Source organism: Gobius niger (assembly GCF_951799975.1).
Source record: "Gobius niger genome assembly, chromosome: 7".
In the NCBI taxonomy this organism is placed as follows: Eukaryota; Metazoa; Chordata; class Actinopteri; order Gobiiformes; family Gobiidae; genus Gobius; species Gobius niger.
This window is the reverse complement of record NC_136858.1, coordinates 16,379,321-16,404,722: the sequence shown is the minus strand read 5'-3', so window position 1 is coordinate 16,404,722 and position 25,402 is coordinate 16,379,321. Positions and strand designations below refer to the sequence as shown.

The following is a 25,402-nucleotide window of genomic DNA, read 5'->3' as shown; positions in this document are numbered from 1 at the left end:
TCAAAAGAAAAACAATAAGAAAGCCGGAGCATAATAACATGCAGTCTTTGTCTATTAGCTGCGGTAAGACGAGGGGGTTTACGGCACAGGGCTCTGTAAACAAAAGATTAAACCAAATCGAGCTGCAGAAAATGAAAGGAAAACATGAGTGGGGTAATGAGGGTGCAGGCGTCGTTTCTGACCAGATTACCATCTCCACAGACTACTGGAGAGGAAAACGCCTGATTGAGCTATTTTACCACACAGAGAGTTTTACGCCTCTCTCCCCGCACTAAACCAATACCATTACCACTTGGGTTACTGGGGAAGCCACATATGTGAGGCAAAGCTGTTCCGCTCCGGGGTCACAGCGCCGCCGCTCATGCTAATGCTGTTTTGTTTATTCGTCCCGCTCGCTCTGCTCGGGCTTTCTATCTCGTTTGTGCGCGCATATGTTTTGTATACTGACCTTTGGTAACCTCTCCGGATCGCCAGGGTGTCTGGGGATGACCTTCTGCAGTCTCTGGAAGCCATAGTCGATGGTAGGCTCATTAAGGGCTGAAACAAAAAAAGAAGATGGAAATTAGAAACATTTCGGGGTTAATCTTGTCAGAAATAGGAAGGAGCTAATTGAGAAATCTGTTTACAGGCAGAAGTCATTTCAGAATGCCTAATTTGACAGAAAGCTCAAGGGGAGAGACAGCGGTTTATGAAACGTCAGCCGCTCCCGGGCCCAGTGATGGAAAATGACACAAGTTCCTTTGACACTTGTGTCACTGAGTGTTATTCCATTAACAGCCATGATGACCTACATCAGTGTGAGAATCCTTCAGATGAGCCGCCCTCCCCCTTTTATCTGCTCAGGAATATTGACTACAGCAAACTACATAGCCGGGCTCCTTTAATCTAACAGAGCTTTAATAATCTGTGAAAGGCTGTCCACACATTGATCTAGTGTAAGTTGCTGTCATTTCACCCTTCTGCACCAACTGTACTGCAACACTGGCCCGGTGAAATACGGCGGCACATCCCATGGAGCCATTAATCTCTCCCACCCCTCAAATAGTAATCTGGGGCACGAGGCATATTGGGCGATGAATCAGAGGCACAAAGTAAATGAATCATAAGGCGGACTTTGGTGAGAGCGGGGCGGTTTATGTCTGACAGTCCTAATGGGTAATTGAAGGGTTCCTTAGCTCGGGCTGATTCTAAACAATCATGTGTGAGTCGGAGACAGGACAGTAGCGAGAAGGAGGGAGGAGGGCAGAGGCGAGCCGGTGGGAGGGAGAGACGTGTAAAGGGGAAAGGAACGACTTAATAGAGAACATCACTTCTCAATGTAGATATCATTTTCAGGAGAGTAACTCCGCCGTGCAAGGCGCTTCATAAATCAATGGCTTTCTATGGAGACTAATAAGAGCTGCCTGCCTCTATTCATTGTTCAGCCTGTAATTTGGCCCATCACTCATTACTCAGCATGTAATTTCAGCATTAACACCGCACAGCTCGCTGAACCTGCTGAACACCGACAATGTGGAGCGAGCCAGCACCTTCCACACACACACTTGTCAGGCATAAAAATGATCATTTATGCCCCATAGTTTTCCTCTGTTCATTCTGCTCCCAGTGCCTGTGCAGCACTGCACTCGTGTGTGTCCTTGCGCTCACACATGCTCTACTCCTGTACAAACTGAATACAGTAATTGCCAGCTCGAGCGTGACAAAATGGAGCAATTATGTGTTCAAGCATGGACAATGTAGGGTGCTAATCGATAGCAAGGATCTAGGTTGCATATACAGTGGTAGTCCTATTGGCGGGGCACACCTGAATAAACCCCACACCGTGACAACATACACTGCTGGAAATGTGATTTGACATGTCATCATGCAAGCAGAAACAACATGGCGCTCTGAATGTGGGAACGCCGTCTTCTCCTTAATAAAGGATTGATCTGCAGTATTGATCGTACATGACAAGGCTGTAGCCAGGAATTTGCCCCTTTTCTTTTGTTGTTTCCACCCCCTTTCTTATCTGTGCACTGTGGGGTCTCATACATGTGTACAAGTGTACATGCAGCCGATACGTGCACAGATGTATGTGAGTGCATGTGCGTGAGGCCAGCCCCTGCCACGGCCCTCTGCTCAGTGTGATGTAAATTGTGTATGTGTAAAAAGCACTCCATAATCAGGCCATCCATCATCAGAGGCTGTCAGTGGGCTCTCTCAGGGTGATACATCACGCTCTCCTGTCCTCTGCCTCAGCTGGGGCCTGCACAAGCCGCCAGGCATGCTGGGAACACAGCCGGGGAGACGTACAGTACGGACCAGACCTATAGGCTGGGAGAGGTCTCCTACTGTATGATAATGATGCCCCACTCAAAGAGCAGGCTCCCATTGGAAAGCACTAACAATGGTACAGACTCCTTTAAACGGCACAGAATCCAATCCAAAGTGAAGTCTTTGAACTTGTTACCTATTGTGTCTACCTGTGATAGCCCATTCAGAGAGCCAGCCCTGATCCCAGAATGTCGACGTCTCATCTATCATGGAGATGATCTTTGTAACAACCCCCGTGTAATGAAATTGGTGACACAGACCGCCATCTGCTATTGATTTCATGCAAATGCTTTTGACAGCTGATGGAGACTTGCATTAGTGCTAAACGGTGCTGTCAGTTGATGAGTTGACACTTTTGTAGTCATAGCGTGTACACTGGTGCAGACAGACAATGTCAATAATCCCGTAAGAGGCGCTGATGATATATACTGAGCACTTATTTTCACTCCCCACTATAAAAGCTCTTATGTGAGCATTCACGGCTTTGCACGTTTTTATTTCAAAAGATTTTCTTTTACACGCTCTGCTTTTACAAGAAACATTGAGATGATGACTTTTTTCCACCGCACACACACACGCCACACTGAAAAACTTCTATTAAAACGCCACAGCCTGTCCCAAACCTCAACTTGGGTCAGATTCTTATTGTGGTGCCCTTGCCTGACTCCACACTTGCCAAAATGAGTTTGGCCTGTCCGACACAATGCAGCGACACACACAGAGAGAAAGAGAGACAGGGTTTGGGTGGAGTGGGATAGGAGTGGAGGGAGGGGGGTGTGGGGGCAGAGGGGTCTAGGGTGTGGTGTTGGTGGGGGCATATGTCTCCCCCTCCACCCCCACCCCTTCCTGTAAGGGTCTCAGTCGCTGCAAGGAAACATGAAACCCTCCGCGCACATCCCATAAATCCTGCTCTGGGTGGGGAGTCTAGCACATGGGAGCAGGAGGGGGGGAGAGCCAGGAGGAGAGGGGGGGGGGCGTGTGGGTTGGTGGGGGCCGCCGTGGTGGTGGGGTCACTGGCACGTTCCAGTCACGCCCGCTTCCCGGCCCGCGGCCAATCAATACCACTTTCCTGTTTTAGAGGCGGGTAATTATGAGGTGGAGAGATTGTGTGACCTCTCACCCCTGCTGCATTACTCGCCTGATATTAAGATAAATTGCCTGATTTTGGGTAAACATATGCTGCAATTCAAACTGTCAGCACTGGTTTGCTCAGGGATAATTTGTATTGATCTCCTGGCTTCTTCCCCATTTTGCTTACTGACCTCACGGATAATTAGAGAAAAAGAGACACGGGGAGGTAAGGCAGGGCTTGCATTTGAATACTTTGCGGTGCAGATGAAGAGCGTATGGATGGGAGGGAGGGGGGGTGGTGGGACATTATGGACTAATAGAATTTTCATTTTCTCTCATCTTCTGTTTAGCTTTGGACAGGTTGCATCGGTTGTTCAATTATATCACTTTCTATGCTTCCCCATAGAACAGAATGTATCCAGACTCATTTTGATCATTTCCTTTTTCTATTTTTTTTCTTTTTATAACAATTATCCACTGATTACCCTACAATAAGAAATTTAAAAAGCTTTGTAAAACAAAAATGTGGAAAACACAAGTCCAGCCTCTATGTAAGTGTACATTTGTTTCAGAACAAAAAGTAAAAGATTTTCAGTATCACACTTCAATGCAATATAGGAGTAGAGGGCTACGAAAAACTTCCTGAACCCGCATTACAAGCCTGGGTTTCTGCAGTGCTGTTTTGATATGGTGAATTTCAAACAGGCAGCAATCAGATTTCAAAATAAAATATTAAAACGGACATGTAACTTATTTTAAACATGCAGGTTTGGCTGTAGGGCAGGAAATTTCAATGAATATTACCAATTCCCTCCACCCCAGAGACTGTATGATCATGTTTCCGAATATGAAAAGAAGAAGAAGAAAAAAAAAAAAGGAATGCATGACTTTTGGGCTCGCTGCGCAGCTGTGGCCATATTGTTCCCTTGGATTTTTTGAATATTGTGCACGAGTGGCGCGGCTTCAGTGGAATTCCTCTTTGCCTGGAATGTGCACTTCTCCCCAATCTTATTTCGATCTTAATCTCGCCTCGGCCCCCCTTTTATGTGGCTAACGTGTTTTCTCGTGAAAGCCACTTTTTATTTCTTGCCCGGGCCGAATCGAGCCCACTTCACTTAAAATGTAGAGTGGCGGCGGCGCTTACATGGCATCTGCTGCTCCTTCGCCGTGTTCTCTGGAAATAGGACATGAGTAACCGCTCTACGAGAACGGTGTAACATGGCCGCGGCGTTGGCAGCCAGAAGTGCTTACACGGCAATACAAGGCTGTGTGCCCTCGGCCTATATGGAAGTGCATCGAACGCGCGTATTGACTTACAGTATCGGGGAATAAACATAGGGAAATGTTTGAGTCGAGCAGTAAATTTAAGGGAAATTGTTCCTTGTTAAGTCTATGAGGCTGAATGGAAGCCTGCACAGAGTACGAGCATTCCTGCCAGCCATTACAGCTTATTACGATAACTCTATCTTTCCAGGAGATAAAAACCTAGCCTTGTTGCCATTTGCCAGCTATTACTTTCGCTAATTATACTTAACTGCTTCGAGCTTATCTCCACTCCTCCTACACCATTGAGCAGTTATTTTTTTTCGTTCCCCTTAACACAAATTAGAGGAGGAGTGGGAGTTGGAAGGGGGAGACAGATAAACAGCGCAGGCAGAAGTTCATTGGAGTGTTATTGCGTTTGTGACTTGTCAAAGAGTTTGAGTGAAGCCTCCAAGGCACCTGCAGTCTGTTATAAGGAGATGCAGCGGTGACCTGTCTACCGGAGACAGACAGTGACTATCAGCTCAGGGTTACAGGAGTTAACGTTGAGGATCATAAAGGGTGAGATGTTCAGTCATGCTGCTGCCTCACAGTAGACACATCCGCTGGATAGAGAGTACACGCATGCAGATAAGAGGGCCATCTTTAAAACAAACCAAAGTCAAATAGGAATTTTCACAGCAAACTCACGCAAAGCAAATCCCATCTGCTTTAACACTGACCATATCATCTCCATCCACTGCAGCCAGTTATCACTGAGTGATTCCATCTCCAGCAGTCTCAAGATGAACAGGAAATTAAAATTTCAAAGATCTGCAGTTAAGATAAATCAATGGAGACAGATCAATGTTCATTGAAATTTCATGAACTTTGAGCCAATACAGATGAAAAAAGCCTAGACAGTTACAGTCTCCAGCAGATATTGCTCCTGCAACAGATAAAATGTAATTAACACGGTTAAAAGGGAGCAATGTTACAGATTGCACATCCATAATTTCACGCTCCCTTCATTTCGCTGGTATTATTAGAAAGGGCCAAAGACACCTGTTCAATCCCCTTAGATGACATCTAAAGTACGCGTGCCACTTCTCTGAGGACGCCGGCGGACTTTCACACATTACCGACCAACAGAAATCAAATGGGTTCCCTTCACAGCTGATTGCGAGCGCAAATTAATATTGTAAAATGAAGATCAATACATGGACGGGGCACAGATCGATGGCGGCTAAATTACGGCCGCGTTTTCCCCCTCATTCAAGATGAGTTGTGTTTTCCTCTCAAAGTCAATACCGCGCTGCCTCCCTCATTCATTTCTCAATAAACTTGCCGATGAATTTCAATCAAAATGCGGCAGGGGAGGGGGGGGCTGTGTGTGTGGGGGGGCGGAGTTCTTTAAAAGCCCGTTGGGCGTGGATCGCACTGAAAATGGGGCAAGAAGACGAACAGCAGCCCTCCTTTTTTCTTTTTCTTTTTTTCCCTTTCTTCCTCCTCTGTCTGTCTTTGTCGGTGCACTGGAGTGATGCCGTGACTTAGTGAGGACAATCCGTTTTAAGAGTCATTACAAAACACTACTCTAACAACACTACAGGACCAAAAGAACACCCAATTAAAATGAAATCAATAGACTCCTTCCTTCCAGGGAAAGAGAAATATGCCGGGATACTTTCTTTTTTTTTTTTCTCTTGAAAGATACCCGTAATGCATTTCGCACGGCGTAATGGGGAAAATACATGCTCCTCAACTGCGGAGTGCTTATTTCAATCAATTTCCCCGGCCGCTGGATTTCACAGGTCACTTGCTGATAACACGCTGTGGAATAATGCCACCGTGTGCTCCTCAAAGCCTACCTGACAAGTGCGGCTGACAGCGGGGGAGCCGGAGCGCGCGTCACGTCAGGCCCCTAATTGGACACAAGGACCTTCCCTGCACCGGCGGCCTTCAAAAACCCGCGCCCATCTAACTTGGCAACCGGTGTCGGCTCCCAAGTCCTGCCGCGCTAGTGCTAAATACCAGAGTTGTAATGAGACAGGCAGGTATGGGGTTGGCGGGAGGGGGGTACGGCCACGGATAACACTCCCTGACACATGCTAAAACTGTTGTGCCAACTGGTTACGATCCACTTCCACTGTGGCGCTGACATTCTCGGAAAACGCTCACTTTCCCGACGTAGCAGTTCGTCTGACTTGTGCGCGAATGAGGGGATGACGGCAAAGAAAGGCGGGATAAACCGTGCCATTTAGACTTTAACGTTGGAGTGGGCTATATGGCCAAAAAATAACATTTTCTTCGAGAGTAATGATTGAGTGAGTGAGCGTCACACCTGTCACTCACCCAGAGCATGAGGCTGTCCAATAGCCAGAGTGAGTGGGCACTGAATCCTTCAAATATAACTTTATATTGCCGTGTTGTCCACCGCGTTTGTAGTGTGTGCATGTCCCCTATCTGTTTACATACCATGCCTTTCATTATAGCATATCTTTGCTTTAGGCCCCACCCCATCAGTGGCCAAAGACTGGTACGCGTGGCCCAACCCTTTGGTACAGGAAATGAAAAGGAAGCTCCCCATCTGATCAGCTTGTGAGTCTGGGACTTCAAAGTGGAGTTGTCGGCAGGGTGGAGAAGAGACGTAAGGATAGGCCCATTCACAGGCTGCACAGCATAAGGCCCTATCTGATCTGCCCCGATAAAGACGTCTCTGTTTGTTTGCTTCATTTTAGCTGGGGGAGACTCTAAATCTAAAGTACATAATGTTGTCTTCCTATTTCCAAGAGCGAAGCAGGAAGTGTGTTTAAATTTGGATTTGACAATTGGATATCACTCTGTCTATCTGTGGTGTACTGCTCTAAAATTATGTGTTGCCACTTTAAGTAAACAGAAGGTTTACTCTGGCCACATGTTCTTTTCCCATCCCTTAGGCCTGACATTTCTTGATCTCCAGCAGTATTGAGTGAAGCACACATGACCCCTTTGTCCTTATGTTGATGAATGACTGCCTCATACCCATTTTGTCAGATTTTGGTGCAGTGGAGTCGATAGCGTCACCTTGACAAGGAAAGTTTGTGATCCATCAGCCCTCAAGGCTGTCTGGCCTCAGCTAAAGGCCTGGCAAGAGCAACTCTCACTATGGGGCATCAGTTTGGTCCAAAATCCTTCACCCAGTGTGCTGTGTAGGGTCGAGTGAGCACCTCTTATTACCACTGCTTTACAGTGAGGGGAGAAAAAGAAGAAAAAAACACTTGACTTGTACTAATAGCTGGGAAGCCCTGCTGGTCACCAAAGGTCTGAAGACGAAGCACCCTGTCAGTGCCCAGCTTGGGAAATTAGCAAATAATGTTCCCTTCCCCCTGACAAATGTGTGACAGCTCGCCTTCGCCAATCATTCTCTCTAACGTTATGATGCATGTCCTGGATCCCCACTGGAGGATACAGGCGAAGTTTACTGACCCTCAATTTACCCATGACAAATGGGGTCCCGCTAAATGTGCCTTTTCTGGGGCGCGGAAGGGGTTCATTTTAAGCAATCCTGGTTATATGGATGTCACTGATTAGGATAAATAGTGGCTGAGTGTGTTAGGACTGCTTGCAGAACCATATTACCAAGGGCCTGCACCGCTGCCCCCAGAGGGGAGCGCTTGTGGAAACTTGGCAAAGATAGAAAACCAAAAGCTCTGATGCAATTAGGAACTTAAATTGGATAAATTGTTTGGTCAAAGTTTTTATTTATGATTTACTCGTTCACACAGCACTAAAACTATGTAATAAAAATAGGTTACAACACTGTAAATGAGGCTGAAAATGGTTCAGAGAACACTTCGCGCTATGTTTAATAAAGTGTAAAGTATAATAAAGTATTGACTTGGCACAGCTTGGACTTTCTCCTTTTGATTTTCTACAACCTTGCTGACAGTTAGCTCTACCAGTCCTGTCCTGACCAATGGATAACCAATACATGGATTAGACAGAGGACATGCAGCAGGCTCCAAGGGACAACATTTGGTCAGAAAAGGAAAAGGTATAGACGGTGAAAAAGCTAAAATAGCCATATGTCATTCTGTAAAAAATGTGCCAATTAGAGTGCACATATATAAGCTCAGCGGAGCAGTCACTAAACCGCAGCACACTAAACTTTTACGCCGTCTGTCTGTTTGTGTCATTAGTGTTTTATACTTTGAATAGTCAATGGCCACAGGATTATTTGACATCCACTACACGGCTCTCTCTTTGCGAAAGCTTTGTGAGTGTTGGAGCCGCTCCAGAGTACTAACTCGACAGAGGACTGTTCCAAACCCACTGCAGGTCTCTCCGATGTTGACTCACAGTAATTTGTGATAATTTCTTAAATTGAGCGAGTTAAATCTCCACAATTAGGTTGGTGGTGCAAGAAGAGTCAACATGAAAAAAGCAGTCTAAAAAAGGACTCTCTCAAGCAGGGCTCCGGGTCACGCTTGAAGCATATGCTTTGATAAGCAGACCTTTGATATGCACATGTTGCTTTCAAATATGACACCAGGACATTGTGTCCTTTATACCGCGCCGTGTCACTACATTGCCCTTTTCAGCTCTGCTGATTTGCTATTGTAACTCCAGGTCATTTCAAATCTATTTGCTCATGCATTCCCATTTATTCAAGTGCTCTAACACAGAAGGGAAGCGGCGCTTTGAAATGAGCTGTTTCACTCTTAAATACATGATCCAGCCTCTTGCTCTCAGCTCGTTCACAATGTAATGCTTGACAGAGGTAGCTAACATCCTTCCTTGTAGCAATTACAGTATATACAAGCAGTGATACCTAATTCTGCCGTTATGCTCTCTTTAACAGTTTCATTCTCTCAAGCATCAACCCTCATACAATCAGGGTGAGCCACACTGGGAATAGCAGAGCAGACGAGTTGGACCTGTCTATTGGTGACTTTCTCTTTTAATTCAGCGCACTAATCAATTGTACCAGCGTTGCCTCTAGGGGTAATTGTATCTTTATACTAACTGGAAGTGAGTAGGAACCAGGGGAAGACAGAGAGGAAGAATAGGGGGAAAAATCAACAAAGATAGAGAAGGGGACACGTTTCCCTAGTAAAACCTGATGGTAATCGTCCCAATCCGCTTAGCCTCTGTGACTAATGGGGTCTGTTCTTCTGGGACCTGGCACTTCCACCAGGGTGCTATAGAAGCCATTAATGTCTTAACTTATACACCTTCTCAGGGCTGCCTCTCTGCACAAACAGACACACTTAGCGCCACACTCCCGCTCCTGTTTCATTATCCCGCTGCCTCGTTGGCCTCTGCTCCACTCCTGCTAGGGAGGTTAAACGCAGGAGAGCAGGGCCAGACTGCACGCATGGAGGAGAACGAAGGGGACGGATGACTGGGGGGTGCGCTGGAGGTTTTGGGGGAGTTAGCGAACAAGAGGAGGGAGGTGGGGGGGTAGTTGCTGATGAGAAACAGCTGCCCCAGGACGGAGGGGTCTGGTTAGGCGTTTTTTTTTTTTAAAGGGGGGGGGGGGGGGGTCGAGAGAGGCACCCACTTTGCAATTCTGCCGTGCTCAAGGCCAGGGCTGAGCTGGGTGCTTGTGAGTGTGTGTGTGTGTGCGTGAGTGTGTGTGGGTGGGTATGGGGGGGAGGCTCATTCTGCCCATCAGAGGTAGAAGAGACAGAGCCTTCCAGGTCAGACGTGTTGTGACCTCCACGGCCCTCGTCTCCTCGCCAATGATGACAGATAAGTCCAGCACTTCCGTCGAGGGCGAGCCGCGATCCTTATACGTGTAGTCACACATACTTTCACACAAGCATCAGCTAACCAAACCATGCCCTGTCAATTTGAAACTTTTTTTTTTTTTTTTTAGGGATGAAGAATGGGAAAGCATTCAGTAAAGCGTCAGAACTCGTGAGGCAAACTCAAGACGCTGATTTCTGTTGTTAAGGAGAGGACATAATAGCCAATATTTTCCCACTTGAGACATAAGCTCGTACTCTGAGTGAAAGTGGATTATGTTTAAAAGGCCTGTTGCACAGAAACACATTCAAAACAAAGTTACAGATCGGAGTTGGACAAACTGAGCACAACTGGAGATTAAGTACCATTCATTATGCCACTTAAAACGGCGACGCGATGCTATTACACGATCATATTTCAACGTCAATCTGAAAACAAAAAAGGTGAAAAAGACCAAAGGAAGAGAGAAGGAACTTGCAATTGTGCAAAATAACCACTGGATGCCACCAAAACACTCACGCGCACCAAAACCATGTCAAGAATCTACAGTAGAGAGTGTGAAACCTTCAAAATATTCTCCGCACATCAGATTTCCGAGGCTTATTGAAACACAAGCGCACCTCCTCTTTTTTCTCGCTCAATCTCCTCTCATCTGATTAATGCGAAGGGAAACCATCTACACAGGTTTGACAAAATGGGGGAAATTAGCCGAACGTGCTATCTGTCTCGCGACGGGGTAGATAAAGAGAATTGGCACAATGACTTATCCTGACAGCTTGAGTTTAACAGGGCTTGGCAGCGACCTTGTATGATGGCAGGTCAGGGGGGGATTGGACTGCACTTGTAGGAGCTAAAAAAAAAAGAAAAAAAAAAGAAGCACCTAGCAGCAGAACTCGCACGTTTAACATTCGGCGCGTGGGTTCTCTGGTCAGTTCATTATTGGCGCCCTGAGAGTTGCACATCCAGACAGGGGGCATGGAGTGGGGTAGAAGAGGGGTGTGTTTGGGGGAGGCAGGGAGGGAGGGGGGGGGGGAGTCATTTCTTCCCATGTGTTTGGCAAACAGTACCGTGACAGTATTGCTCTCTGGAAGTTGTGAAACGTGCTTATGAGAAGAATTGGGATGTTAGAAATGCGTTGCGAATGAGCTTGGGACCGCAGCATACATTCTCTCAGTGTTGTTTAGTTTTTTTGTTTAACATTTTTTTGAAACCGAAGGCACCAGCAGTAGCAGCAGAAGCAGCGGCCTGTGGAAAAAGAGACACCGAGAGGCTAGGACTTACCAGTATAGACAAATCTCCCAGGGGCGCCTTTGCAGAACTGCTTGGACTTGTAGGACAGCGTGACTTCTACCACGCCGGGGATGTGTCGGGGCGGAGTCTGCACCCGGATGGCGTGGGGAGTTATCAGCTGGAAAAGGAGGAGAAATAATGAGCTCTTTCTTGAGGAACAAGAGGCTAAGTCTAGTGTGTAATTGCTCCTAGCTTGTTCTGACAGCGCTGGAGAGAAACTAGATACTTATGGAGTATGATAATTAGTATATTTTGTTAAGCGTTCATGAGTACACTGTAGAGGAAGGAAAAAAAGACATTAATTGTCTCGAGTAATGCTAGTAGTAGTAGTAGTAGTAAGTATTGAAGTGGTAGTAAAGGCAGTAGTCAAAGAAGCAGTGTAAACAGTCTAAATTACAAATGTCTTTTTACTGTAGTAGTAGTAGTTGTAGTAGTGCAGCATTAGCCGTGTTTGAGATTGAAGAAGAAGATCTTTATTTATATAGCGCCTTTCACAGACATATAGTCACAAAGCGCTTTACATGAGACAATTGTACATTCTCTCCATACTCGGTGGAGTATGAATCGGTGGAGTGAATTTTACACAACTTCTGCCATTGTATGGCAGAAGTTGTGTAAAATGTTGTGGTAGTTTGTCAGAAATACTACTCTTTACAAACAATACGGGATCAGTCTGAAGTAGTTGTTGCAGTAGCAGCAGTAGTAGTGCTAGTAGTCGTATGACCGAAGTTATTGGTGTTTGCCTCAGTATAATGTTATGAGGCAGTAGTATGAGTAACTGTCATTTGTATTTTTATGTAGCAGTAGTAATTGTAGCAAGGGTTATTAGTCAGTAATATAGTTTGTAGTAGTTTCAGTATAAGTTTGTCACTATCAAAGGTATTTTGAGCACTTCCTGCCATAACTTATTTTTTCAAAGTTACAATCATTTGACTTCAGAGCAGACTTTTTGAACTTTTTTTTTTTTTTTTTTTTTTTTTTTAAACTTTGCACGCTTTGACAGAAATTTCCGTACCTCACTCCATACGAGCATGGTGCCGAAGACGACTTGTAGTCCGTCAAAGAAGTTGTCCCCTATTATGATGACGGTGGCTCCCCCGGTGGTCCATCCCTCGCTTGGGCTGATAGCCTTGATGCACGGGGTGGCTGCTTATGCGAGACAAAGAGAAGAGCAAATTCAGCACCTACATTCAAACAGCGGGGCCTATGTGTGTCTACTCTACACAGACAAATCACTGCCCATCACCGCCCCATATATATATATATATATATATATATATTCTCAAGCCCCTCAATGTCTCTCCCCCTCACAAAGACGTATCATGAAAATTGCCCCTAGGTGTGTTAAAAAAAAAAAGAAGAAAATGATGGATTTGTCCTTTAAGGCGTGAGAATCAAAACCATTTATCAGCGCAGTGGAGTGGTGTAGTTAAGCAGACCCTTCAAATGGTCCGCTTCACAAAGGCTAAACGCTGGGCTCGCAACGGAAAATGATTTGATAGAGCAAATTATGTGTCAGGGCAAATGTAGCTATCAGAATTGATTAAGCATGCACCCCGGCAGTAAGAGATTGTAGAGTCAAAAAAAAAAAAAAATTCAAAGTTGAACACATCTCAAATGAGTCAAGAACGTGAGCTGGTAAAGTGGAGATGACAAGCTCCGGCTGCTCCATGTGATTCCATTACCTTTGTTCTGCATATAAGTATCAGTTTTCATAACGTAGAATGCGCTCATGAATTATTCACGCCGAGATTTTTCTTCTTTTTTTTTTTTCCCCTTTCTTTCTGTTTTGTGATCGATTCAATCCATTTCATATTGTTTATTACAATGCTTTTCATCTGGCGTGACTTCTGCTGGCTCGCCCTGTCATTCATCAACAGTGCGGCTTGTTATTATAATCTAATTTGAGTGATCTGCCGCCTCACGTTCACTGTCACTTGATGCATTACCTTAATATGGTGTTTGCCACCGCGCTGTGTTTACACCAGAAATAGCATGACAGCTCGCCATAAAGTAGCAATATCAAATTTAATCTATTCCCATCAATATCTGTGAATATGCGATGAGCGCCGCATGTTTTTCCGCCGCTGCTGCTCAGAATGCGAGCGACTACTTCGGCAAAGTTCCTATTTTTTTTTTGGAAGAGGTGGGGTGGGGGGGGCGCTCAGTTCAGAACCTCCATTATCCCTTTCATCCAGTAAGTAAATCGCAGTCGGCCATTGTTGTATGGATCACCTCTCGACAAGACATCTCCCTTTGTTTGCCTTGCTGTTGGGTCCGCTCGGGTCATGTTTGCTCGCGCTCCCTGCCCATAAAGTGAACGCACACACACGGGTACTACAGGGAATCTGACTTTAACCGGGCGCTGTTGACTTCATGCTAATCACCTCGTACAGATTTTCATTTGTGAGGCCTGGAGGAGTGACATTTGCTTTCCTTAATTGCGAAGCGGAGCGTCTGAAAGAGGACCGAGCCTCTGTGGGCATGCTGGGCCCCCTCTAAGGGCCTGACCTTCATCAGTGCGGACGATTACAGCAAATAATTCACCCTTCAAAATTACTGTAAACAAATTGACTTTGGGGATGAGAGAGGGAGGGAGGGAGGAAGGGGTGGGGGGGCGGCCCCGGCAGGAGGAGGGCCGTGCGGTGGCGGTTGTGGGGCAGCTGTAGCCTGGGCCCTGCGACAGGCATACAAAACAGCACCTCCCACACACAGGCACCCATGGAGAGGCAGCGGCTCGGGCCCTAAGCCTGCACCCTTCTGCCTGAACATTTGCATATGTCTCAATGCGCAGACAGAGAGGGGAGCATGTGCTGAATGGGGACCGTGGCAAAGTGGATTACACAGTCCGCGCAGGCGATCTGATGACAGACACGCACAATGCCCCTCAGCACATGATAGGCATCAGGAGGAGAGGACGGATGAGGATGCAAAGTGTTGCTCCGCTAAGTCCTCGCAAACTTTTTTTTTTGTAGAGGGGAAGTTCGCTCGAGTTTCATTTGACAGGGCTTAACTTGTTTCTGTCTTCGCACATGCATGAAGATGTAAATCTATCCTTTTTTGTCTGCTTCCATTTTCCAAAGTGGCTACGCTGTGAAATGACCGCAGACAGCCCGATCTGTGATGTGTCCTACTCTATTCCTCTCTAGTTAGGGCCGGCCGAGGAGGACGTCAGGACTGATCCAGGATCTGAGCAGAGGAGGCCCCGCTCCGCTATTGTGACACTCAAACAGGTCTGCTGTGGCCCCGCGAAGCCGTCCTTTGTTCTGCCTGCTGAAATGTGTTGTAATTGTGCTGTGGGATGTCCAGATGGTCGGTTGATAGTGCAGCTGATGGGATTATACCTTTTACCTCTCCCTGGGCCATCTGTTCCCTTTGACTCTCTCACTCTTCCTGCCTTTCTCTCCTTCCCTTTCTCCTTCCCTCCTCACCTCGTCCTCCCTCTCTTTCTTCCTCTTAGGCCCAGCAGTCTGGATTCACTTGTCTTTATTGCATAAACCCTAACAGCATTACAGCCACTTGGCATGCAAATGAGGCAGGCGCTGCAGGCTCTGTGCTGAGTCTCCTATATTGTCTGGGGCTCTATAATGGTGAACTGAGCGGAGGCGCGTGCACGTGCGGGTGACACGCCGGGTGCCGGGTGTGCGCGTGACGCTCACTGTGAAAGACTGGACTATTTGTGAGCGTGTTTATTCACCTTTGAGCCCAGATCTATACATGTTTGAGTGACACAGCGCCACAAAGCGCGCCCATGTCTGAATGCATAATATGCTTGTTGTGTGACAGTGCACACAAGTGAACAAAAAAAATGTCACACACCGGGGTTCAGCCTGTCATCCAGGGTGGGGGGGGGGTTATGCCTAGTGCAGACCAACAGGGGGCAGCACCTCTTGATCAGTATGAGGCAGCTGTAGTGTGAGGAGAGATACCTCCCAGCCAGCCAGTCAGTCAGTCAAGTGAGCCACTCGCATATCGGATGCTCCTCGCCCAGTGAACTCCCGGCAAAGAATGTGTTGCTAATTTAAAGCATGCTGTCTGTCTGCCGGCGACTTGTCAGGCCGCGATGGAGGACGCGCTTAGAATTACATTTTACGACTCCTTCTCCCCTTCCCGTGTCACATCTCTGTTTGTTAAAGGTGACTCCCGACAAAGCGTTGTTGATGCATGTTAAATTAGTTTGCGTAGCCTGCTCTCGCTCAGGCACACACACACAAAAAAAAGGGGAAGGTGTATTTAAGACAAAGACGTGTTCAACTGGGCGCTTGACAATAGCGCCTCTTCCTCGCTTTACGGGGCATCACTCCGGCGCTTTGAAGAGTGCAGGGGAAGAAAAGGATGGGGTGGTGTAACCTGTAAAGAACACAGGCGCACGCGGCGGCGCACACAACACGGGCGGTCCCGGGGGAGCGGGGGAACACGGAGGCGAGGGCTCAACCTCTTTAATTGCTCTCCTCATTAAGAAACCGGTTGCTAGGCGATCCACACCTATCGTGTCATAAACGTGAAACACACAAACAGAACGTCAGCGAACATAATGACTTTGGTGCTCCGGGCAGGACTTTAATTATTTGATTTTGTTCTCCAGTAGAAGAGTCATTAATAAAGACAAAAACAAATAGATTAGCTCTTTCCCCCCACTAGGACTAGGGTGCACAGAGATATATTAATTGTCTAGTCTTTTTTTTTTCTTTTCTTTTTTTTTATAAACGTTGTTGTATTAAACATTACATTTGCTTTTGGTGATAGAACCATTAATGGCCATTAATGTGTGGAGAAGCTTGTTTTACTCAGTGGTGGATATAAACTGTTTGCCCAGCTATAATTGGCTCTTGAAATCTGAAGATAAGCAATTTACACAATTGGAGCAAGTCTGTTCTGCGCGTTTTTTCCTTACAATCTTTCAGCTGCCTGTGCTCCCAGCTGCGAGTGGAGGCCGTGAGGGTCACAAGGTTATGTTTAGTGCATTTTACTTTTTGTATTTCCCATGGTTTGGTGGTCCTTCTCCTCTTCTCTTTTTGGCTGAGCAGGCAATCAGTCTATCATATGGAATCAGTTGGAAGAAAAACAGTAAGTTCTGTTTTTCTCATAGAGCGCCCCCCCCCCCTCGCCCCCCCCACCACCACCTACTCAAACACACACCCTCCCCCTTTCTCTCTTTCTCCCCCGTTCCCTGTTTCAGCTCTCTCACAGCTTAAATCTGCAGAACCCAATGACAGGAAATTGACCTCACAGCCAAATTCTTAAGCAATTTGATCATGTTTCACATCGGCTTTTAGGACAAATGTGTGTGCGCTTAGTAATAGACAACTGGAAATGGTCGAGCATTTCTAAATTATAGATAAGTCTGAGCATTATCTTCATTAGTGTAATCAAATGATAAATACACTGAGTAGTGCAGTTGAAGAACAGGTATGAAGGAGGCAGAAGAAACTAAAAGTTAATAATAATGGAGATGGAGGTACCAATCTAAAACTAGGAAGTGACTAGGTGCGTGAGATGTGGAATGGAAAGGTGTCTAAAAGAAAACTAGAGGAAAAAGGAGTATAGCAAATTATAGGATGTAAAAATGTGCCTACCATTCTCCAGATAAGGAGGCGTACCTTCTGAAGGGTCGAGTCTGCGAGCCCTTCGCCCATGCTTGGAATTGTTGTGTACGAACATGTTGTCAGAGACAGCCAAGACGTGGCCGTCCACATTGACAGTCGTCGATACGACAACCTGCAGTAAGGAGGAAGAGGAGGGAGAGTTAAAAATAACACAAGAACAATAATGAAGGCCAGTTTAACAGGCCCACAGTCCGCTGCATGTTACAGAGGCGCCAGTCGATACATGAATGTTTCACAAACCCTGCTGTACCAGGTGCATGGCTGTGCACTATTGATTTTGATTTTGCTCTCTTTGGACATATCACATTACAGCTGCCCTGCTTCTCGGCCATTTTGTTTTGGCGTTTTAGTGTCTTGCATTTGTGTACAGCTAATTGACTTTTCAATCACTAAAATACCATTTCCGTTTACTCCCTCCGCCAACTGTCATATAGGACAGCTCAGAATTATTGATCAGCGTGTCCATCTATTTGAGGAAGGAAGGCCTCCCTTTTAAAATATTACTGGAGTCATTAGCAAGTGAACCGTACTCCATCCCATCACTCAGCAAACATTTTACTAGGATCGGATTCCAAGCCACACTCCATATTTCATAATGCTTATTTTTGTTGTTGTTTTTTGCCCACCACATCTCCAAACAGTGCGGTCCGTGTGAATGGCCAAAGTGTTCCTTTCCGAAGCCGGAAACAGAGAGCCCCTCTCAGGTTTGCTTCGCCGGTAAGTGACCTCGGTGTAGCACTGGAATTTAGGGGGCGATTTTTTTTTTTTTCTCTCTCTTTTTTTTTTTTTTTTTTCTCTTTTTGGTTGGTTTTAGGAAGGGGTGGGGGTCCAGGGTTGGGGCCGGTGGGCGCAGAGAAGGGGAAGTGAAAGAGCTCCATTCTTGTGAGCAGGTTCAGAGCTGGGCCAAAGCGAGGATGATGGATTGGGCCCTCTCTGGCCTCCAGCTGGTTTTTGGGGGTAATAAGTGGAGTGGAAGGCATGCAGAATACACAACTTTTGGGCCGGGGAGGAACACCTATACCGGAGCATCTGGGAAACCTATCCGGGGGGAAAATGTCATCCTAACTGTTGGAGCGAGGACAGGACGATCATTAAAAGTTAACAATACATGTAAAACCGTGTTGTGTTTGAGATTAATGGCCACGTCGAAAACCTCACAAAGAAAGAAAACGCTTTCTTTTTTGGCACAGTGGAGTAAGTAAGAGGTAACAGGGTGGGAGAGGGGGGGCGGAAAGCCCTTGGGTTCTGTCAGGCGTCAGTCCAGATTCAGCCTGAGGGGAGATTTGAGGAGGTAGGGGAGGTCTTCTTAAAGGAGGTGACATGGGGACGGAACACCCTGTCTGCTCTGTTTCATGTCCCCGCGCTTTCCACCCGGAGCATGACTGCCTTGTGTGCCTGTCAGGGGGGGGGGAGGGGGGATGTACGTGTAGCGGTGACGGTGACGGACGCCTTCAACCAGAGTTTTGTCGTTCTAGCCCAGGATAGGACAAATGGAGCTAAACTCTGGCGGCTTCACCTTGACCCAGAGCGCTCGGCGGCGTTGTCTGTCCGTCCGGGGGTCGGGTTTGGATGGATGCGCCGATAAATGGATCGGTAAAGGTGTGGAGCGAGAGTGTGAACGGGGCGGGGCTGAGCCTTTCAAACGTTTGAGGGATGAGATCAGCAGAGAAGGACGTATGGAAGTTCCTCTCGCATTCGAGGGAAACTTGAATCAATAACCCTAATCAATACAGTCACATTAGAAGGGTTTATTAGTCGTTTATTCCACAAGCAACAACATATTCTGTCTCCACGGGGTTCTTACTTTGTGTAAAACCTGCTAGCTCTAAAGTTTGGACTTCCCCTGAGTTCTTAATGCATGTGGATGCGAATAAAATGTGACCCGAATCCTGATATATTGCAACCCCAACAAAGCAATAAGTAATAATTTGATAAAATATGTAAACTCCATTCCTATATGATACATGCACGTCTGAAATAGCATCGATGCTTATGTTAAGGAGTAAAGGAGAAGAGTTGGAACCGTGACCGCGAAAAAATAAAAACGGCTTTGTGGCCCTTCCCCAGTCATGTTCCCCGAGTGTAAATCTTTCGTTTTGTCCGACCACAACGGTGATGGTTTTCAGATGTCTTTCGGCGGTGGGAGCGGGGGCCTGGCGCATGTGTCGGTTTAAGTGCATGCATGTGCGGATGAGCGAAACGGGAGAGGACATACGGAGAAAGTAAATATAAGTATGTGCTCGCATCTGTGCGTGTGCGCTCCTTTCGTGCCGCCGCATACGTGTGATGGGAGCGATGGGGGCTTCCGCTGGCCCCCGACAGATCCCTGAGTTAACACTGTTGTTACATGTGGTGGGATCCGTCCTCCCCTCTGCGCCGCGGCTCGGAAAACTGTCAGCGACACAATTGATGGCGCTCTTAAATCCTATATCCTTATTTGTGTCAGCTGGTATTCCCTTATAAATATTCTGTCCGGAGCGCGCACGGGACACCAAATCCCCCTTCGCTCTCCCTGTCCCTCTTTCACACACACTCTCTCTCGCTCGCTCTCGTATCCGTGCCAGTAATAGAATTGTATTCATATGTGGAGTCGGGTGTGATGGACCAAAAACAGACAAAGTGACAAAGTGAAATGTAGCGCACGTTAAGTGTGAAGTGGGTTGTATTATGTGTGGAGTCACCTGGAATCTCCGCATGTCCCGAGGATTCCCCGCATTCTTCAGACAGTTCTGATTACACTTGAGGAAGAACTTTAGGAAGAATCTGCAAAAAAAAAGAAAGAAAGAGAGAGAGAGAGAGAGAGAGCACGCGGCGTGATTAATCGGGTGGCTAAGTGTGAAACATGGCTTTAAAACATCTTGATTTGATTCAGTCTCTCACTCAGCCGTGCACACATACAGAGCAGGAGTTGAAATACTGAGCTAAATATGGGGGGAAAAAGACACTTCCTAAAAAGTTTTTGTTTTTGAGACATTGCAATAAAGAGAGCCCAACAAAACAATCCATGCAACTGTTTCCAATTGAGGATTCATGGAAAAAGCCGATAGATTTGTATAGGTGGCCAAAAAGGCGAATACAAGACCAAGCAATTCGTGTACTCTGAAAATGCATGCACTGGAGAATAAGAAGGTAGGCTAGTTGTCCGCATAAAGTTGACAATGCATAGTTTATCAAAAGTGCACAACAAATACAATCAAGCTCGTATAGACTACCCATTTTAATTGATGTATTTTCCAATCCTACTTAATGAAATCTGTAATTCTGAAATCTGAAAGGTGTTTTCCAGTGAGGGAGTCTCCCAAGTCTCATCTTTGTGCCGCGTCTCCTCACCTGAGTTCACAGGTCTTCCCCGACACCCATCTGCCACTAGCATCCAGGAAGTCACTTGATATTCCTCCCACCTCTTTAATCCCAGGACACCCCCTGTGCAATTAAAGTTCTCCTGTTCAATAGGGAGGCAAATGAGGCCCACCTGTGACCAGGTCTTGTTTGAAGAGCATCAGGGATAAAGGACCTAACAAGGTGAGAGCGCGCCACAAAACTTATAGTCCTGTCAGGCAATTAGGCGGACACTCCTGGGACCTGCGTATGCCGCACACATATAAGGCGTACACACACCCATGCACTTGTGGGTGGGTGAGGCAATTATGCCACAAATTACAACCTGGCTAATCGTCTCTGAGCAAATGTCACGTCTGAGTGAGATCTGGGCCTTCTTCGTTTGTGCGTCCCGATCCTACTCCGCGTCACCCCCAAAGTGTATTGACAAACCCAGCGTGGAGGCGCGTTTTTAAGATGTGGAAAATCAAAATACGACCAATAAGAAGAATCGCCCCTCACGCTGGCTATTTGTCTGACATCCACAACCACGGCCATACTGAATAAACAATGAAATTGACTTGTTGTTCTTGCAAATTCTCCCCACAGACTCGGGACTGATTGCGGCTTTGCCTTCCCCTGTTTGTTATAAATATCATGCAGTGATATTTATTTTTCATCACTCCACGCTGGCATTACTATGGGCAACACTGCGGTCTCCATTGTAATACTAAGTTAGCTCACACGATCGCAGCGGCTCATTGGATTACCATAGATTGCACCATAGATTGCAGGGCCATTTCATTGGGGCTAAATACAGTGGCTTGTGTGGCCTGAGTGGACGCTTTCGCAACACTTAGGTCTCCTGGTTCGCCCAGTGGGATCCTGGCCAGCCCATAAATCAGAGTCTGAAATGACCCTTCTAACCCTGGCCACATTAACACATGCACTGGTCATTTAGAAGCGTTCTTCGATAGACTCCTATACCTTGTGCTCTTCGGAGGGCCCAGGAGGGGAGAGGAGAGGTGAGAAAATATTTTCACTCCACATCCAAGGAGCTTTGGCTTGGACATCAATAAAAGACGCTTTAACCCATGCCAGAATGCTGATTGCCTGTCGGTGTGTGGTGCGCCCATAAAAAACCTGACTTGTCATTAGTGCATTTCACTCGATTGTGTTGACTGTGTTTTCGGGTTGCATCTGTTGGCTGATCATCAAAATGACCATTATGTACTCTAATTCCCTGACCCTGTTTTTATTTCCCCAAAGAGTCATAATGTAGAGCAGCAGACATCTGCGGAAAGCAGACCTGAAATACGACTTTTATTTGTCTGTCGCCTCTCACAGCGATTGGCTAAGGCCATGTGTGTAGTGTACTGAGCCCCGAGTGTGTGTGTGTGTGCATCACGCATTGGCAGACAATTTATGTCAGAGCGCTGGATAGAATACATTTCCTGTGCAATGCATTGACTTCATAAAAGAAACACATTACTTTGAGAGTTGCTCTTGTCTCTGTTACTTGGAGACTTGCTTGTTTTTTACATACTGCTCCTAACAGCTACACAAAAGTTAAGAAACAATAAAGGCAAGAAATGAAGTGCCCACGCTATCATAAAGTAGCTCCTTTATGTTTACTGTTATGAAGGCAATTAAGCACAATTTCTCTGCTAAAAAGATAAGCTTAATTTTCATAGTCCGCAGCAGTGGCAGCGCTATAGCATCCATTACATTTGAGTTGGTTAAGATTCTCCATGAGCACAGAGCAAATTGGTCCTTGGTGGAAACGAGAGCAATTAAGACAAGGCCCCTCTCTCTCTTTTACTTCTTAAATATCTACAGAAGTTTGTGCTGGTGTTTTGGCACGCACAGAGACAAAAGGAGGTTGTTTAATTGTTTTTTAATGGGATATCAAGTCGTCGCTGCCATTAGATGTTGGCAATGGAGGGCAAAGGGGGATAGAGAGAAAGAATGAACTGCAATTAGGTTTGATTAAAGCTATCCTTCTCAATAATCAGCTGTTCTGACAGGACAGGGGGACCCTGGTGGCCGCCGAGATGGAGGAAGGTGTTGAGTGATATTAAGGCCAATGAAGGGGATATTAACATGGCTAATTAAAGCTCTTCCAAAGCCGGGAGAGGAGGCTCTCAGTGGACCGCACTGGATGAAATAATCGGCCCAGGCAGCTATCAGTTGGAGGGGAGAGAGAGGAAGCGTGGGGAAGGAGGAGGGCTGGGGTGTAGTCCATCTGAGGAGGGTGGGAGGGGTAGTGGGATGGAGGGAGGCGTAGAAGGGAAACTATGAAGTGTGAAGAAAGACAAAGAGGAAGACATCGACAGGCATGGAGAAAGTCTTCTACAGCCAGAGAGGGAAGCTCATTTTGACATCAAGCCTCTCTGTCTGCGCCTCAAGTCTGCCAGTATAACTAAGACCTGACATCGGCTTTTATCTCCGACAGCTAGTCATACAGGTCCACAAATCAACGTTAAAACAATCCTGCTCATGCCTTGGTCGACGGCAATTAATAGGATTCTCCTGTAGTACCTCCATGCTCGCCCACTGCCGAAGCTACTAATCATGCCATAATGATTTCTCTCCCTCTGGTCAAAGGGGAAATAGATTGTCTCTTTAGTAATGCAGCAGGCTCTGCGCCTTCCACTCTCTGGCTTCACAGACCCGGTAATTGAGGAGAAAAAGGCCGACTTTGGCACTTTGACTGATTTGAGGGCTGCTAGACCCTCTTATCTTTACTCTGATCATTTTAGGCTGACACTCAAAGGAAGACCCATCGCCCTAATTCGAGCTCACCCTCTCCTATCATCAAACGGCAGAAGGGAAAAGAGCCGGGTAAAAACAAACAGGCGAGGTGAAGAAGGCCCTCTCTCATTTAAATGGCCAACTTAATTGCCGGGTTGATGTCAGTCATGCATAAATGTGCATGGCTTTGATTTGAGTGAACAGGGCAAATAAGGATAATGTTGTATTATTAAGAGGACTCCACAGTCGATGGAATCTTGCATCGCTGTCAATTCTTCTTTTTTGTTTTTTTTGTTTTAGCAACTTGTGAAAGTAAATTAAGTTCAATGAAAGCTCAAGGCTGCGCTTTTCGACTTGAGTGCTACACCTTGTACCCATTGTACCCGCGCACCTCCCTCCGTGTTTGGGGCCGTTACACAATACGCTGACAGATGGCCACAGTATCAGTAAGAGTCAGGTATTGACAAGTCTAAGCTCCTGATTGGTGCCCCGGCACTAATGACTAGCATGCAGTGTCCACAGCCGGCAGCCATGACAGTGAGGTCATCGGTTGCGGGGCGGTGAGTATCGATCAGCAGCCCAGCTTCAGCCCATCAGGCCCCAGCTGCCTCAGACTCAATGGGCCCCTGTTACAGGAGGCTCCCAACACCAGACTACAATATGCTGACACCAGATCTCTGCGCTGAGATAGTAGTACACGGGTCAATAGCGTATCGGATTTCCAAAACGCCAGGGTCTTAATGTCAAGCCTCCTGCCTTGCCTACCTACTGCTCCAGTTATTAGGCACTCCACTGAACTGCATTCATCCCTGTTGTGACAAGGCGGAGCAGGTAAAACGAGAAAATAGAGACACTTATAGATCTTAATCTTCGCCGGCGCTTATTTATGCAACTCTGTAGAAGTCCCCGAGAGGCCGAGGCAAGCCGCGTGGCCGTGTTCTCCCCTTGCCCTAGTCCGGTTGGCCGCTGTCTCCCCTCGTCAGGCCAAGCTGTTTTTCTCGCCTTAGCCGAAGTAAACCACAGCACATTAACAATATTTGCTCTACCCCTGTACAAGCGCCCAGGGACCAGACCCACAGATCCTATCACTTCTTTATCAGGGAACAAGTGCCTCACTATCCAACCTTATTGGGTTTGGGAGATTAACCCTTTCCACTCCTCGGAGAGCAGCCAGGCAGATGTCGCCATCGTTATTATTGTTCAGCATCAAATATCCCCAGACTGCGCGTCTCGGGGAATTTATCGAGTATTTCTTCCAAGGCCTCCTCCTCTTCTTGCCTTTTTTTTTTTTTTTTTTCCGTTTTTTTTATTTCCGATGTGGTTTTGTCGTTCCACACATTTCATATTTTTGTTAGCGCTGTCGGAAGTGTTTTTTGCGGGACCACGCGTCGCGAATAATTGATGGGTCTTCTCCTGCGCCCTAAGATGTAGCCGTGTCCCCTCCATTCATCCCTCTTTACCCTCTCCTCCTCATCCGGCCCTGTTCACTCTAATGGGCAGAGTGGCATTGACATTATTTCACTTGAGGATCGCTCACTCTGTCAATCCCTCTTCATTTACTCCATGGCTACCGGACTCATTATGGTATCTCTTCCCCTTCCGCGCCTGGCCATCTCTCCCTGTCTCTCTCTCTCTCTCTATCTCTCTCCGGCTCGCTTTCGCCCCCAAAACCTCGCCTCGGACGTTGTTAGTTTCTTACTTAAGAGAATGGCTCGTCTTCACAAATGGTTCCGCGTCAAGCCCACCGCGAGATAACCCCCGCCGATTCCCTTCAGGCTTTGGCACAGGTTTACTGTAACGGATTAGACGGAGACTCTGAGCTCCTGCTAACTATCCATCACTTGCTAACAGTGGACTAGAGGCTGTGTGCTTTATGCAGCTTTTAGCTCCGACCCGCCACATAACACTGCATGTTTAGCCCGGAGCTCTCCCGCTGTCTCTCCCATTCTCCTTTTCTTTCTTTCTTTCTTTTTCTTTCTTTTTTTTTTGTACCATCCACACACTGCTTGGCTAGCTCTGTGTTGTGTTCTTTGTTTTAGCTTTTTCTCTACAATGACTTTGAACACAATATAATA

The 25,402-nt window shown here is 46.6% G+C and overlaps 1 protein-coding gene across 4 annotated transcripts in view; it reads right to left on the bottom strand.

Annotated features, from left to right (window-relative positions):
* LOC306965784 (transcription factor COE3) overlaps positions 1-25,402 on the bottom strand; it is a 69,078-nt gene that overhangs the window by 7,183 nt on the left and 36,493 nt on the right. For 2 of the 4 annotated variants that reach the window (XM_079560338.1, XM_079560340.1), the window contains exons 7-11: positions 19,937-20,018; positions 17,250-17,367; positions 12,665-12,798; positions 11,641-11,767; positions 449-537 (exon numbers count right to left, since the gene is read on the bottom strand). In XM_079560338.1, the coding sequence (XP_079416464.1) occupies positions 449-537; positions 11,641-11,767; positions 12,665-12,798; positions 17,250-17,367; positions 19,937-20,018 (550 nt within the window). The remainder of the gene's footprint in view (positions 1-448; positions 538-11,640; positions 11,768-12,664; positions 12,799-17,249; positions 17,368-19,936; positions 20,019-25,402) is intronic. The other 2 variants (XM_079560339.1, XM_079560341.1) reach the window with 1 other exon arrangement.